Source organism: Lipotes vexillifer, unplaced genomic scaffold (assembly GCF_000442215.2).
Source record: "Lipotes vexillifer unplaced genomic scaffold, Lipotes_vexillifer_v1.1 scaffold657, whole genome shotgun sequence".
NCBI classification, from domain to species: domain Eukaryota; kingdom Metazoa; phylum Chordata; class Mammalia; order Artiodactyla; family Lipotidae; genus Lipotes; species Lipotes vexillifer.
The window spans coordinates 263,142-278,652 of record NW_006774518.1 but is presented as its reverse complement, the minus strand read 5'-3'; the positions used below and the strand labels follow the sequence as shown (position 1 = coordinate 278,652).

General features: G+C 55.0%; 1 protein-coding gene across 4 annotated transcripts in view; it reads left to right on the top strand.

The window, feature by feature from the left end:
* The window catches only part of DDR1 (discoidin domain receptor tyrosine kinase 1), a 15,423-nt gene extending 2,727 nt beyond the window's left edge, over positions 1-12,696 (top strand). Inside the window, exons 1-17 of one of the 4 annotated variants that reach the window (XM_007449184.1) lie at positions 1,760-1,886; positions 1,977-2,079; positions 2,280-2,508; positions 3,834-3,981; positions 4,242-4,350; positions 4,837-5,023; positions 5,133-5,379; positions 5,926-6,021; positions 6,139-6,290; positions 7,174-7,339; positions 8,040-8,150; positions 9,209-9,453; positions 9,624-9,751; positions 9,951-10,166; positions 10,631-10,865; positions 11,440-11,589; positions 11,701-12,694. In XM_007449184.1, coding sequence (XP_007449246.1) covers positions 1,796-1,886; positions 1,977-2,079; positions 2,280-2,508; positions 3,834-3,981; positions 4,242-4,350; positions 4,837-5,023; positions 5,133-5,379; positions 5,926-6,021; positions 6,139-6,290; positions 7,174-7,339; positions 8,040-8,150; positions 9,209-9,453; positions 9,624-9,751; positions 9,951-10,166; positions 10,631-10,865; positions 11,440-11,589; positions 11,701-11,841 — 2,754 coding nt within the window. In that variant the 5' untranslated portion in view covers positions 1,760-1,795 and the 3' untranslated portion in view covers positions 11,842-12,694. Of the gene's footprint in view, positions 1-1,753; positions 1,887-1,976; positions 2,080-2,279; positions 2,509-3,833; positions 3,982-4,241; positions 4,351-4,836; positions 5,024-5,132; positions 5,380-5,925; positions 6,022-6,138; positions 6,291-7,173; positions 7,340-8,039; positions 8,151-9,208; positions 9,454-9,623; positions 9,752-9,932; positions 10,167-10,630; positions 10,866-11,439; positions 11,590-11,700 lie in introns of those variants that run through there. The other 3 variants (XM_007449183.1, XM_007449185.1, XM_007449186.1) reach the window with 3 other exon arrangements.
* The last annotated feature ends 2,815 nt before the right edge of the window (positions 12,697-15,511 follow it).

Genomic DNA, 15,511 nt, shown 5'->3' with positions numbered 1-15,511 from the left:
TGCCGAGGTGTGGATGGAGGTGATGTGTGCTTGAGTGTCTGTCCGTGTTTGCCTTGGCTGGGGAGTCTATGTGTGTAATGGATTTATGAGGATGTCACATGTGTCTGTCTCTGAAAGTCTTACAGACAGTTGTGTGTGTGTGTGTGTGCACATGTGTACAGAGCTGTGTGAGTGTTGTCTGGGGTGAGGGTTGGGGGTTGAGAGAAGAGGGCGAAGGGCTTGTGGCAGAGTGTTCCAGCCCCTGGCTTCCAGCCTCCTGCTGCACCCTGGGGTGGCACATGGGGGTCCTGATTGACTGATTTTAGTGGGGTTGGGGTAGGTCTTCTGGGCCTGTCCTTGGTGTTTGTGACCCAGTGGGGAGAAATGGGGTGACAGGGTGTCAGAGAACAGATTGCCCCAGACGTCTCTCTGTGTGTTTCTCTGCTTGGCTCTGTGCCCTGCGCTTCGAAGCCCGCTCTGTTTACCTCTTGCTTTGTGTTTCTCGCCCTGTCTCCCCCTGCCTTCTATCTTCTGCCTGTCTTTGTATGTCTGCCCCGGGCTCCTCTTGCTTGCTCCGTCTGGCTCTGATGACTCATCTGGGATAGGCATGAAGGTTACCCAGGGGAACAAGGGCCCTGCTGTTCCCGAGAGAGGTGGGGGTGGAGAGCAGCACCCAGGAATTCCAGGCCGGCTGCCTGGGGCTCCGGCAGCTTGCTCCCCTGTGCCAGCTCCCAGACCCCCAAGGGACCAGGCATGATGCTTCCGGTTCCAGCTCTCCTTTGATACCTGGGTCCCCCCATAACTCAGTCAGCCCCCTCAGCTGCTGCTTTGGAGCTGTGGGGTCTCAGCTGCCTCTTACATTCCTGCCCTAGAGCATTGTGGGAGCAGCTGGAGGAGGACAAAGGGATGGGGGAGTATCCCCCCACTCCTCCTACCTCCTGGGGTGACCTGGCTTCCCCGTCTTTAGATCCGCCCTCATCTCCAAGGCAACTCAGCCTTTTCCTCAGCCCTGGGCTCTTCCTTCTGAAGCAGCCCCCTTCAGAAACTGGGAACTGGGGGGATAGGATGTCGAGGTCTTAGGAAGGGAAAGCAGAGCAGGGAGAGGGGATGGAATACCTTGGACCTGATGGCAGAGAGGATCAGGGTTTGAGGGGTGGCACTAGGGGTCCCAAAGGATTCCAGGGCCTGGAGAACTCAGAGCAGACCTCTGCTGGGAAGAAGACAGGTCAGGATCAATTTTCCTGGGGCTGGGGCTGGGGAGGGTAGATACCTGGGTTCGTAGGGAGTTGTAGTTGGAATCGTTTTCAGGGGGCAAGCTGCCAGGGGCCCAGTGAGGGGGAAAAAAAGCAGGGATTCTCAAGCTTTAATAGGCACAGGTCACCTGGTGATTGTGTTAAAATGCAGACTCTGATTCAGCAGGTCTAGGTTGGGACCTGAGATTCTGCATTTCTCCCAAGCTCCCAGGTGTGGCTGAGGCTGCTGGGTCGGGGGCAAGCAGGGCTACAGAGGACACTGAGATTGGAAGGTTGCTGGCGTCCCCCGCTTCGCTTAGAATTCTGGTCTCCTAGGTGGGGAGGGGACCAGAATTTAGCTCGGTGTCTGGCACATGGGAAGCATTCTAAAAATATAGCTGATGCTGTTAAACAGTGACTGTTGTTGTCATTTCACTGCTATTATCCCCAAAGCAGCCCATCCTGTCTCTTCATTATTGGCTGTGAGCCAGTCTCCTTGACTGCCCTTTAACTAACCTCCCCCCTCATTATGTCCCCTGCAGAGATGTTGCCCCCACCCCCGTAGGCCCAAGGGATCAAGAGCAATGGGGCCAGGGGCCCTCTCATTTCTACTGCTGCTGCTGCTGCTCTTGGTGGCAACAGGAGATGCTGACATGAAGGGACATTTTGACCCTGGTGAGGAGACTGGCTCTTGGGTCCCTGAGGGATGGGGCTTGGGAGACCGAGTTGGGAGCTTTGACACTCCGTATGCCTGTGTTCACCCAGCCAAGTGCCGCTATGCCCTGGGCATGCAGGACCGGACCATCCCGGATGGTGACATCTCTGCTTCCAGCTCCTGGTCAGACTCCACTGCTGCTCGCCACAGCAGGTAGCTGGCACACCTGGGCTGCCCCGGAGGGAACCCCTGGGGACTCTACTTGCCCTTCCAACACTCTGCCCAAGCCAAGAGGCTTCTGAGAGGGTCGATTCCAATGAAGCCCCCACAGTACTGGGGTGTGTATGTTAAATACTGGAGACAGAGGCAGACCTAGGGCCAGATGTTCCCTGTGACTTCCTGCCCCCTCCCAGGCTGGAAAGCAGCGATGGAGATGGGGCATGGTGCCCTGCGGGGCCGGTGTTTCCCAAGGAGGAGGAGTACCTGCAGGTGGACCTGCGGCGGCTGCACCTGGTGGCGCTGGTGGGCACCCAGGGGCGGCACGCAGGGGGCCTGGGCAAGGAGTTCTCCCCCAGCTACCGGCTGCGCTACTCCCGGGATGGCCACCGCTGGATGGACTGGAGGGACCGCTGGGGCCAGGAGGTGAGGCTGGCAGGGACAGTGCCCAGGGAAGGCTGGCTCTCCTCTGTCCCCCCGCTGTACCACCTATCCACTGATGACTCTGCAATCCACTGATGACTCTCTAGCCCGGACATCTCCCCTGAGCTCCATCTAGTGTTGCAAACCTGACCACTTTCTACCTAGATGTATTATGGTCATCTCAAACTTACCATAAACTTCTCAAGCTGAACTTGAGCCCCATTCCCATCCCAAACCTGTGCCTCCCCCAGCATTCTCCAGCTCAGGAAATGGTACAACCATAAGCTAAGATGATATCCCTGATTCCTCTTTTTCTCCCACCTCCTACTTCCAAAGCATCAGCAAGGCCAGTCTGTTCCACCTCCATGATATTTCCTGAATCTGCCCACTTCTTACCACCTCCACCTCTACCCCTAGGCCAGGCCCCCACCATCCCCATTCATTAGATGAATGCAGTAGTCTCCAAACTGTTCTCCTTGCTTCTTTCTCTCCTGAAGTCAAATCTCCACCTGGAGGCTACATCTAGGGTACTTGAGAAAATGCAAAGCAGATGCCTCACACCTGGCTCACAGCCCTCTGCTGGCTTTCCTCGCTGCCAGAACAAAAACTGAGGTCCTCTGTGGGTGCAGAAGCTTAGCCTGTGCTGGCTCCTGTCCACATCCCTTACCCCTCCCCATTCTCGCTCCACCTGGGCCATGCTGGTTTTCTTGCTCTTCCTGGTACATGCTAGGGCTCACCCCACAGCCTCAGGACACCTGCACTTGCTGTTCTCTGTGCCTGGAAAGCTCCTCCCCCAGCTGTCCACAGGCTCTCCTCCCTCCATTCAATTCTCCCCGAAGATATCACCTCCTCATAGAGCCTTTTCTGACTCCCCACCCCCAGCTGCCTCTTGTTTGTCCCAGCTGTTTCTCCTACTGGACTGTCCTACAGGAGAGGGACTGATGCTCACCCCCAGGAATGTGCCTGACTTGTGCAGAGTGGGTGCTCAGCCAGCATCTGCTGAGTGAACAGAGGGAATGGGTGAAGGAAGAGGGGAAGCCAGAGCAGGGGTGCAGAGCCGTGAGGGACTGGATAGAATCTGGGCACAACAGGATGAGGGACTTAGAGGTCAGGACAGACCATCAGGCCCAGAGAGGTGTCAGAGGGCTCTGCTGCAGCCCCTTGTCTTACAAATGCCTGGCTGTACTCCATGCCTTGGGTGCTCAGTGCCACCCTTCATGGGTCTCTTTGTGGCCATTGTGGGCTGGGCCAGCGAGCAGCTGGTGGCTGGGAAATTACATCCGATTACAGCCTTCCTCCCCCATCCACCCCTGCATCCTGGCCCACAGGTGATCTTAGGTAATGAGGATCCTGGGGGAGTGGTGCTGAAGGATCTTGGGCCCCCCATGGTGGCCCGACTGGTTCGCTTCTATCCCCGGGCGGACCGAGTCATGAGCGTCTGTCTACGGGTGGAGCTCTATGGCTGCCTCTGGAAGGGTGAGTCATTCAGACCCCTGAGGATTCATTCCTGTCCTGGGGACTGGGGAGTGGGAATGGGGGAGAGGGGCATCCAGGATTCTCTCTCCTGTTGGGAATCTGTCACTCTGATTGAGGAGGGGACTGGCCAGCATTGCCTCCTCCATGCCAGTGGCCTGTGGAGGGGTTACAAGTGAGGGACCTGAAACCTGCCCAGGCCTGATGCAGGGGTGGGGGATGGAGGCTCCGTGCCCCTAACGCCCCTCCTCCCCCTGCCCCAGATGGACTCCTGTCTTACATGGCCCCTGTGGGGCAGACGATGTACTTATCTGAGGCCGTGCACCTCAACGACTCCACCTACGATGGACACACCACACACACCGTTGGCGGGTGAAAGAAGCGGGCCCGCAGGACATGGAGCCTGGGGTGGGAGAGTGGATGGAGTGGGTGGGGGAGGGGGTTGTCTGGGCGGTGAGAGAGAAGAACTGCAGAGAGCGATGGCTTAGGTGGGGCTCAAGGGACAGGACCAGGATTGAGGGATAGCAAGGTGACCACTAGCTAATGTGACACTGTGCGAATTAGAGAAAGGCCTGCCTCTAAGACACTTAAATCTGTTGCAAATTGTCACAATAAATACATCATAGGTTGAGCGGTGTCCCTTAGAGGCGGTGCTTTTGTATAGCATGTGACTTCAAGGTGCCCTAGAGAGGCACCTTGGGGTGGGGGTAAGAGAGAGCAGTGTGAGGTTGGGGCAGGGGTCGGGGGTTGCTGGGCTATGCTGGCCAGGCCGCTGGAGGATGGGGGTTGTAGAGCACCCAGATAGGTGACACTTTCTTCTCTTCCACCCTCTTCTTCCTTGGCTCCCCTCCTCTCCAGGCTGCAGTACGGAGGTCTGGGCCAGCTGGCAGATGGTGTGGTGGGGCTGGATGACTTTAGGAAGAGCCAGGAGCTGCGGGTCTGGCCAGGCTATGACTATGTGGGATGGAGCAATCACAGCTTCCCCAGCGGCTACGTGGAGATGGAGTTTGAGTTTGACCGGCTGAGGACCTTCCATGCCATGCAGGTAAGTGCGGCCAACTCCCAGGGAGGGCTCTGAGACCAGGGTGAGTGCCCTGGGGTGCTTGTTCGGGCTCTCCTGGACTTGACCTTGTGTCCTTCCTTCCTTCCCCCAGGTCCACTGTAACAACATGCACACGCTGGGAGCCCGCCTGCCTGGCGGGGTGGAGTGTCGCTTCAAGAGGGGCCCTGCCATGGCCTGGGAGGGGGAGCCCGTGCGCCATGCCCTGGGGGGCAGCCTGGGGGACCCCAGAGCCCGGACTGTGTCAGTGCCCCTGGGCGGCCGAGTGGGCCGCTTTCTGCAGTGTCGCTTCCTCTTTGCTGGGCCCTGGTTACTCTTCAGCGAAATCTCCTTCATCTCTGGTAAGCCTCTGCTCTCTGCCCAGTTCCCAGCCTCTGGGATTACTAACCCATAGTGCCCTCGAATAACCACTCCCGGCACCAGTGAGACTTTACAAGTAAGGCTGCCCTAAATAATTTGAACACTTACCTCCCCCTTTCCCCCTGCCTGTCTCAGTCTTTCGTTTATGAGCCCCTCACTCACGACTGATGTTGAGCAGTATGACTGTGGTTGTTAAAATATTGAAATATTCTGTGCTGGTTGAGAAATAGCCTCTTCTCTAAGTGTCCTGACAGCCAGGATCCCCCCACCCTGGGCTCTCTTCAGGAGTCCCGCTTATCCCCACAATCCAGCAACTAAAAGATTAACATCCAGCACTGCCACAACCGTCCAGGACCCTCCAGGATCCTGTCCCACCGCCTATCCTGGTTGGTTGGTACATATACTGAGTATCAGCCCTGCTCTTACTCCCCACCCAATAATAGAATTCCCTCGGTCTCATGCATGTGTGCCTCCCTTTGGTCGCCTCCTCCTTATCTGACCTCCCCTTTTTCCTTCCTTCTCCCCAGATGTTGTGAATGACTCCTCCCTGGCTTTGGGGGGCACCTTCGCACCAGCCCCCTGGTGGCCACCCGGCCCACCTCCCACCAACTTCAGCAGCTTGGGTGAGCTGCCCTGGGGCCCCTGCCAGGGCGTGTGGGTCCTGTGTCACCAGTCCTCCCTGGGCCCCCTCAGCCTGGGTGGGAAGCCACCCGTGGTCCTGACCCTTCTGCCTCCACCAGAGCTGGAGCCCAGGGGCCAGCAGCCTGTGGCCAAGGCCGAGGGAAGCCCGACCGCCATCCTCATTGGCTGCCTGGTGGCCATCATCCTGCTGCTGCTGCTCATCATCGCCCTCATGCTGTGGCGGCTGCACTGGCGCAAGCTCCTCAGCAAGGTGGGCAGAGTGGCGTGGGGACCCTTGGGCTACTGGGGGTGGGGCAGCCTGGGGAGGGATGGGCAGGATGTGGGCGTGGAGAGTGAGGCCAGTGTGTGTCGGGACTCCTGCGTTAGTTAGGATCCAGCAGGGACCATAGAGCAGTCGGATGAGGATAATTTGAGGGAGGCTTAGTAAGGAGACCACATAGAAAGATGTGGCAGGGTGTACGTACATCACAAGAAGCAGTGCAGCTCCCCAGGCCTGGTCACTGCAGAGGGGCCACCATCCCTGGGGCTGTGGGGTGAGAGAAGGAGGCAGCTACTGGAAGGTGGGAGGAATCTAGGAGGAGTGTGTGGAGAGGGTGCCTGAGAGGGGCAATGGACTTTGGTTCCAGGATGCAGCTCACCTGGGTCCATCCCTTGGGGAGGGGCTGGGAGAATAAACACCCTGACCTCACTTCCTGTCTGCCCTCCAAACTCCTGCTGGGGCTTCTATCTGGCCAAGCCAGACCCAGCCCATTGATGCAGTCCACACTGATCGACCTCTTGGGGCAGAAGCCCAGCGGGAGAAGGTGGCGAGTGGAGCTAGAGGAGCGACTGGAAGAAGTGCGGCACACCCTAAGCCCACGTCTCCCAGGCCAGAGTCCAGTGGTGGGGATACGCGTTACAGTTAATAGTTATGGACTGGTAGGATTGGGGTTGGAATCCCACTGTGGGACATCAGGGAACCCACTTAAGTGCCCTTGAGTCTTTCTTTACCTGAGAGATGAGTTAGTAGTACATACGACTACAGGACTTGGTGAGGACTGAAGGAGGGAACACGGGTGTAGGATTTAACCAAGAGCTGGGAAGTGCCCGCCGAGCAGTAGCTGCACTTAATATTTCCCGTTCCCCATGACAAGGCCGAGCGTCGGGTGTTAGAAGAGGAGCTGACGGTTCACCTCTCTGTCCCTGGGGACACCATCCTCATCAACAACTGCCCAGGCCCTCGAGAACCACCCCCTTACCAGGAGCCCCGGCCTCGTGGGAATCCGCCCCACTCTGCTCCCAGTGTCCCCAACGGCTCTGGTAAGACCTTCCTTGTTCTAGTCCCACCTCCGTCCTCTGCCTGTCTTCTCAGTGTATCCTTTTTCCTCTCCTTTACCATTCCTTTCTTCTACTGTCTTTCCCAGTTTCAACTCATTTTCTTATTTCTGTGTCCCTGGTCACAGCCTTCTATATTACTCCATGTCCTTACCATATAATCTCCCTCAGGAATTTTCCATGCATTACTCACAGTCCCCAGTGCTCTCATCCTGTTTCTGTGTCCCACACACTTCCCTCTCTCATCTCTGTTGTGCCCTCTCATTGTGTCTTTCTGGCTCCTCCCCTCTCTCCTAGACTCACCATATTCATTCCATCCATCTACCTATATTTATATATCCATTCATCATTCATCCATCTGTTTGTTCATCCATCCATATATATTCATCCATCCATCATCCATTCATCAACCATGCATCCATCCATCATCTATTTGTCCATCCATCATCTATCCATGCATTCACTATCCATCCATCCAATCATTCATCATCCGTCATCTGTTCGTCCATCTATCACCTATCCATCCAGTTATCCAGCACTCTCCAGATGCTTGTTTTATCCCATTTCTGTCTCTTAGTACATTCGTTCTCATCAGCCCTAGGCTTGCCCTATTCTGTGTCTCCCTGTCTGTCTAACCTTGAGTCTCATCCCTTCCCCGTGTTTCCCCCCCTCCTTCTCCCGACAGCGTTGCTGCTCTCCAATCCAGCCTACCGTCTCCTTCTGGCCACTTACGCCCGCCCCCCTCGAGGCCCGGGCCCCCCCACACCCGCCTGGGCCAAACCCACCAACACCCAGGGTAAGCCCCTCTGCCCCTAGTCTCCGCCAGGCTCCCCGTACCTCTACTCGGGCAGGGAAAAGTCCTCACACCTTGCACTCCCTCCTCTCCCCACTGTGGCCTCTTCTGCTCTCCTGAGCTCCTAAGGAGGAAGCTCTTGTGCCCTTAGCTCTCCTCTGCTGCTGCTTGCTCCTTTTTAAGGCCTCCCCCTTGAGCTGAGGAGTAGAAAGCTCCCTGGTTCTCAGCTCTGTTCCCCTCGTCCTGTTCCACCCCATCTCTTGAGCTCTCCAGAGCCAGAGAGGAGGTTGCTATGGTGGCTCCAGGCTCTCTTACAACCCTTCCTTCACTCTCCCCGCTCTCTAGAGCTGCAAGGAGGGCCTCTCCCCCCACATGTCCTCTCTCTGCTCACGCCCCCGCCTTCCTGTCTGCTCTTCTCTTCTGTGTTACCTTCTTCTCGTCACCCCTTCCCCGGGGCCAAGGGGGGACAGCTCTGCTTCCTCTCCTCTGTCTGTAGACTCCATGTTGTGCGGGCTGTGAGGAACTGTTTTCCTCTCCCTCTGTGTGCCCCTGTCTCTGCTTGTCTTTGAGCTTGGTATGTTGGGTCGGGGAGGGCTTGGGTAACCATGGCAGGGAGGATGAAAGGATGAAAGCAACCGGTAGAACGGCTACGTGAATGGCAGTGGCTGGCGGTGAGTGGGTCATGGGTTCGGAAATTGGAGGGTGACCGGATGGCTGGGACCATCCTTCTTCCAATGGTGGGCAGAGGAATTCCACTTGCAGCCAAGACTTCTTTCATGGTCTTGGCCTGTGCTGGGATCCCTAGAGAACAAGACTTTATGACATTCTTTGCTCAACCATTTCCACTGCCTTGAAAGCTCTGTAGCACCTAACTCTTATCCCATGCCAGCGCCTTCTCTGTTTTGAGGCTGGCGGGTGGAATACCAAGGAGAGGAGGGTAGACCCAGTCTCTCACCCACCTGGGAGACGGGGCGCCTCTGGGAGATGGGGGTGTGGAGAACCGTGGCTCTCGGGGGCTGTTCCTGATGCCTCGTCCTGTCTTCTTTTCCCTCATCCTGTAGCCTGCAGTGGGGACTACATGGAGCCGGAGAAGCCGGGTGCCCCGCTTCTGCCCCCACCTCCCCAGAACAGCGTCCCCCATTATGCCGAGGCTGACATTGTCACCCTGCAGGGTGTCACTGGAGGCAACACCTATGCTGTGCCTGCGCTGCCCCCAGGGGCAGCTGGGGATGGGCCCCCCAGAGTGGATTTCCCTCGGTCGAGGCTCCGCTTCAAGGAGAAGCTTGGCGAGGGCCAGTTTGGGGAGGTAAGAAGGATTCCTGCCCAGCCATCAGCAGTGTCTGCCTCTCTCTGCCTCTCTTCATGACATGCCCAGACATCCCCCCTGGCTGGGAAACCGTCATCTGTGTTGTCCCAATTGACCGTGTCTCCTTGGTGAACCTTGTGACCCCCTACCAAATCACCTTCTTTCTCCAGGTGCACCTGTGTGAGGTAGAGAACCCTCAAGATTTGGTCAGTCTTGATTTCCCCCTTAGTGTGTGCAAGGAACACCCTTTACTTGTAGCTGTCAAGATCCTACGGCCAGATGCCACCAAGAATGCCAGGTGAGGCATCTGGAAGGGAGGGGGGAGGCCATAAAGAGAGGGGAGCGATCTAGAGAGAAACATGGTGGAGACCCACAGTGGGGGAGTGTCTGGAGACTAGTGAGTAGAGGTCGGGGAGTGGGGCACTGGTTTGTGGGAGCTGGAGGGAAGCTGCAGGTCAGCCCCTCGGCATCCCACCACCTTCTCCCTGCTTCTCCAGGAATGATTTCCTGAAGGAGGTAAAGATCATGTCGAGGCTAAAGGACCCAAACATCATCCGGCTCCTGGGCGTGTGTGTGCAGGACGACCCCCTCTGCATGATAACTGATTACATGGAGAATGGCGACCTCAACCAGTTCCTCAGTGCCCACCAGCTAGAGGACAAGGCAGTGGAGGAGGACAGAGATGGGGAGGCGGCCCAGGGGCCCACCATCAGGTACACAAGGGGGTCTCCTCCGTTCCCCTCACTCCAGCTTAGAGGGAAAGGGGGAACGTGGGGTGGGCAGGCAGGTAGAGGTTCCGGGAGGGGGCCTGGCATGAGACACATGTGGCCATGTTCATCTAGAACTTGAGGGGCAGAAAGGCTGGAGATTACGACAATGAGGGTGGTGAAGGGACTTGGACCCTGTCAGGAACTTCCCTGTGCTCTCTCGCCCACACTGTCCCTGAGTCCAGATTGTGGAGCATAACAAAAGCGGTAGCTCCCTGGGGTCGGATGAGCTAAAGAAAGGTTGAGTGGGCATCTACCCGCTGGCCTCCACCAGGGCTTTCCATCTGCGCACCAGGAGGAGGGGTAACCCAGTCCTGGGAAGAGGGCTCTCCTTCATCTCCCAGGAATCTGAGGTGGGGACGAGTCTAGGGCTGCCCCTATAACCCGCTGTTGTCGGCTTCCACACTCAGCTACCCGATGCTGCTGCATGTGGCGGCCCAGATTGCCTCGGGCATGCGCTATCTGGCCACACTCAACTTTGTGCATCGGGACTTGGCCACAAGGAACTGCCTGGTTGGGGAGAATTTCACCATCAAAATCGCCGACTTTGGCATGAGCCGGAACCTCTACGCCGGGGACTATTACCGTGTGCAGGGCCGGGCGGTGCTGCCCATCCGGTGGATGGCCTGGGAGTGCATCCTCATGGTGAGAGGCCCTGAGAGAGGTGGGAAGGGAGGGGTGGTTAGGGGAGCACTGACTGCCACTTAAGCTCTGGGATCTCGTTCAGTCACTTGCCTTCCCTGGACTGCAGTTCTCCTCATCTCTGAAATGAGGGTTTGGACCAATGCTCTATAAGGTTCCCTCTGGCTCAAGGGACTGGAGAAAGCAGAGAGTTATGGTGTGATTGGAAAGGGTTCAGGAGCCAAGGGCGAGTGTGAAAGATGGAGTCAGGGTAGCAGAAAGAAAGAGAGTTAAGGAGGCTAGAGATAGAAGGCGATGGGTTGGGAGAGTCAGGACCAGAAAATGGGGGGAAGGATGGGTAGAAACGGGAGGAGGTGAGGAGAGGACTAGAGCACAAGAAAGAAGGCAGAGCCAGAGGAGAGGAGCAGGCTTAGTGGGAAAGAGGGCCAGCTAAGGAGGGTGGACCGCCGGGGGTTGGGAGGGAGTCAGGTGGGTGTGAGGATGATGCTGAGTGGATGTGGGGTCCCAGTGGGGAGAGGAGGAGGGTCTCTGTTGACTGATGCCTTTCTCTGCCTCTGTTGCCTTATCCACACACCAGGGGAAGTTCACGACTGCCAGTGACGTGTGGGCCTTTGGGGTGACCCTGTGGGAGGTGCTGATGCTCTGCAGGGCCCAGCCGTTTGGGCAGCTCACCGATGAGCAAGTCATCGAGAACGCGGGGGAGTTCTTCCGGGACCAGGGCCGGCAGGTCAGAGCAAGGGGAGGGAAGATGGGTCCGGGGGTCCAGGAGGGCCAGAGCCTGTCATCTTGGGGACTAAAGAACATTTGCCTGCCTTTCATCCACGCTGCCACAATGCAGGTGTACCTGTCCCGGCCCCCGGCCTGCCCACTGGGCCTGTATGAGCTGATGCTTCGGTGCTGGAGCCGGGAGCCTGAGCAGCGACCACCCTTTTCCCAACTGCATCGGTTCCTGGCAGAAGATGCGCTCAACACAGTGTGAATCACAACACCCAGCCGCCCCTCCCTCAGGGAGGATTCAGGGGAGGCCAGCGGCACTAAACAAGAGGAGCTAAGCGCACCCCACTCCATTCCCCCTCCTGACCGCCCTTTACCTCTGAGAGAGGCAGTGTGGCTGAAGGTGGGCTGGACCTGCCAGGGAGCTGACGCCCTCCCTTCCCCAGATATGCTCTCATGCCCGCTTCCTGCTCCTCTTAGAAGCCCCTGCCACCCACCCAGCTGGCCCTGTGGATGGGATCCTCTCTGACCTCCTCTAGCCATCTCTTGGGGGAGGTGGGAGAAAATATAGGGCAGACACTGGACCTGGCCCATTGGAGCACCTGGGCCCCCTGGACAGCACTGGTACCTGGAGAGAAGGCTGTTGCCCCCAGCCTCTCTCTCTCTCCATCACACACTGGACCCCACTGGCTGAGAATCTGGGGAGTGAGGAGGACAAGAAAGGGAGAAAGGGTTCCCTTGTGCCTCCTCCTGGGATTGCCCTCAGCTTTGGCCTCCATCCTCTAGCCTATGAAACACTGGACTTGGGGGTGATCCCTACCCCGCCCCCCCGCCAGCCTCCCTACTTCCCATCTGCCCTGTTGTAGGTAGAACTTCTCTAAGCCTGTATGTTTCTGTGGAATAAGTATTGGGGTTAGGGGGGAAAGAGAGCAATGGCCCATGGCCCTGGGGTTGGACATCTCTATGGTAGCTGCCACATTGGTTTTTCTGTAATCACTTGGGGTTTGTACATTTTTTGGGGGGGAGAGACACAGATTTTTACACTAATATATGGATCTAGCTCAATGCTATTTTAATCCCCTGCACTAGGCAGGTAATAATAAAGGTTGAGTTTTCCACAGCTACGAGTGGGTTTCTTGGGGTTTTGGTGAAATCTGCCTCCTGCCCCCGCCAAACCCATTTCCTTTCTTCCTTCCCCTCTTTTTCCCTCTTCTTCCCATTCCATTTCCTAACATGTGTTTTTCCCAGCATAGCGTTCTGTTTCTGCATAAGCCAGGCCCTTGCCTGTGGGACCTAAGGTCCCACATGAATATGGAGCTCTGCGGGAGACCTGGAAGGAGGTGGATTAGGCCAGCGGTCCTAACCTTGTCTGACCCATGGACCCCTTTGGCAGTGTGGAGAGGGCTACTGATTCCTCCTCAGAATTATGTTTTAAAACCCGTTTAAAAATATTTCATATGTATATAAAATATACAATTATGATTATACATATATAAGAGGAAATCAAAGCATTTACCAAAATGTTAAAAAAATGATATAGTAACGTGCTTCTTTTAAGTATATTTAATAATAAGACCTAGTAGTAGGTGTAATAATTATTGATATTTTCAGAAAGTAATGAGCATAAATGATATTCTGAGATTTCTACAGCTATAGTGGGATATGAGAATAGCTGTGGTGTCTGTTAGTGACAAGTCACAGGTACTGCTAATATACTGGGGGTTTTGCTCATACTCATACTTGGAGGAAACGCTAAATTTCAGTTAGAAGTTAATAAAAATAGAGATGTAATTCTCTTCTTGCCCAAATTCTAGGAAACCCTCTCCCACTGTCTGCACCCCAGGGTCTGGAAGTCCCAGGAGGAGAATCCCCGTATTAGACTGATCAAGTGTTCAAATAACAAATAGGTTTGAATTGTTTGAGAGCCAAGCCAAGACCCTAAATTATCTCAGAGGCTTGGAAGGATGAGCCACAGCTGCCAAGAAAACATTTAACAGAGTTCAAATTTGGTTGTAATGAAAAAAAAAAAATCAGTTGCAAGTATGGGAAAAGGCAGACCCATATTGATGGCAGTTCATGTGAAATAAAGACCCTGGGGTCTCAGTTGATGACATTTACAAAATGAGCCAACTGGGTAATGAGGATGACAATAAAGATAATTTAATTTTCGGTTGTATTGATAGACCCTTGGGGTTCCAGGTCACAGGTCTGAGTCCTGCTGGAACCTACACAGGTCAGACCACTGTGACCCACAATTTAAGACAAGCACTGACAAGACAATAATTTAGAGGCCAGAACCCAGAATGGTGAGCAAAAGAAGCCATGGCAGTGAGCCGAGAACTCCCAAATTTCTGAGCTTAGAACTCTTAAGCTCTAGACCTGCACAACCACCTAGGGTTCATTTGAATTTCAGTCTCAGCATGTTCAAACCTGCTGCTCCTCCATGGTTCTCTGACTCAGTGAATGGCAGCTCAGCTGCACAAGCCAGAAACCTGGGCATCATCATTGACACCCCTTCTCCCTTACGCTCACCTCCGAAGTCCAGTCTATCAAGAAGCTCTGTTGCCTTTGATTCCATATTTCCCTTAAATTCATCATTTCTGTCTCCATCCCCATCGGAGCACATGCCACCTCCATCTTGCTTGGACCACTGCAGTAGTCTCCCAGGATCTGTTTCTGTTCCTTTCTGGTTTGTTTACAGCCCTACAGCCAGTGTGATCTTTAAACACACAAATCTGACCCCACTCCTTTATTCTAAACCCTTTAATGGCTTCCCATTGACCTTAAAATGAACAAAATGTTCTTGGTCAGGTTTGCCCCTCCTCCCTCTTTGTGCACCACTGGCCTTCTTTCAGTCCCTCCAATGGACTCAGTCCTTCCTGCCACATGGCATTTATAGCTTGCTGTTCCTCCACATGGGACGTAATTCCCTGCTGTTTTTGCCTTGTTAACTCCTGCTGGTCCTTCAGCAACCTTCCCTGACTTGCCCGACCAGGTCAAATGCCCTTGATGCTCTCTGAGCACGACTCTCTTATTTGTAGGACATACTACAGGTGTGAATTTATATGTTTTTTGTTTGGCTGTTTTTGTTTTTGTTTTTGTTTTTTGCGGTACGCGGGCCTCTCACTGTTGTGGCCTCTCCCGCCGCAGAGCACAGGCTCCGCACGTGCAGGCTCCGCGGCCATGGCTCACGGGCCTAGCCGCTCCGCGGCATGTGGGATCTTCACGGACCCGGGCACGAACCCTTGTCCCCTGCATCGGCAGGCGGACTCTCAACCATTGCGCCACCAGGGAAGCCCTGACTGTTTTTTCATAAAATGATGCTATTTACTGAGCACCCTCTCTGTGCCAGGTACCATACTTATTACATATTGTATCTTATTTAATACAACACAGGAAGTAGTTAAACTTATTGCCATTTCACAGAGAAGAAAACCTCTCTTGTTAGCTTAGCAACATGCCCAAGGCAGCACAGCCGGGAAATGGAGAAGCTGGTGGAAAACAGGCCCCTCAGCTCCTGGCTCTGTTCTTTCTCTCCAGGATGCTACCCGAGGGAAGGAGGGCATGAGCTCTCCATTAACCAACATAGGACATTTTCAAGCACAGGGTGGATAGCCCTATGTCAGGAAGCTCTTTCCACAATCTCAGCTCCTAGGAGCCCAGGCCGATTTTCTTTCTGAAGGCCAGTTCCAGGAACTCAGCCTGACATCAGACACCTTGCATCCCTTAGGGCAGGGCTCTCCAAGAGAACTCTGTGATCATGGAAATGGTCTATATCTGCACTGTCCAATAGGTAGCCACTAGCCACATGTAGCTGTTGAGTATTTGAAATGGGGCTAATGTGACCAAGGAATTAAACTGAAAACTTTATTTCAGTTAATTTAAATTTAAATAGCCACAGTTGACTAGCAGCTCCGTGTAGCCCTAGTTTTCCC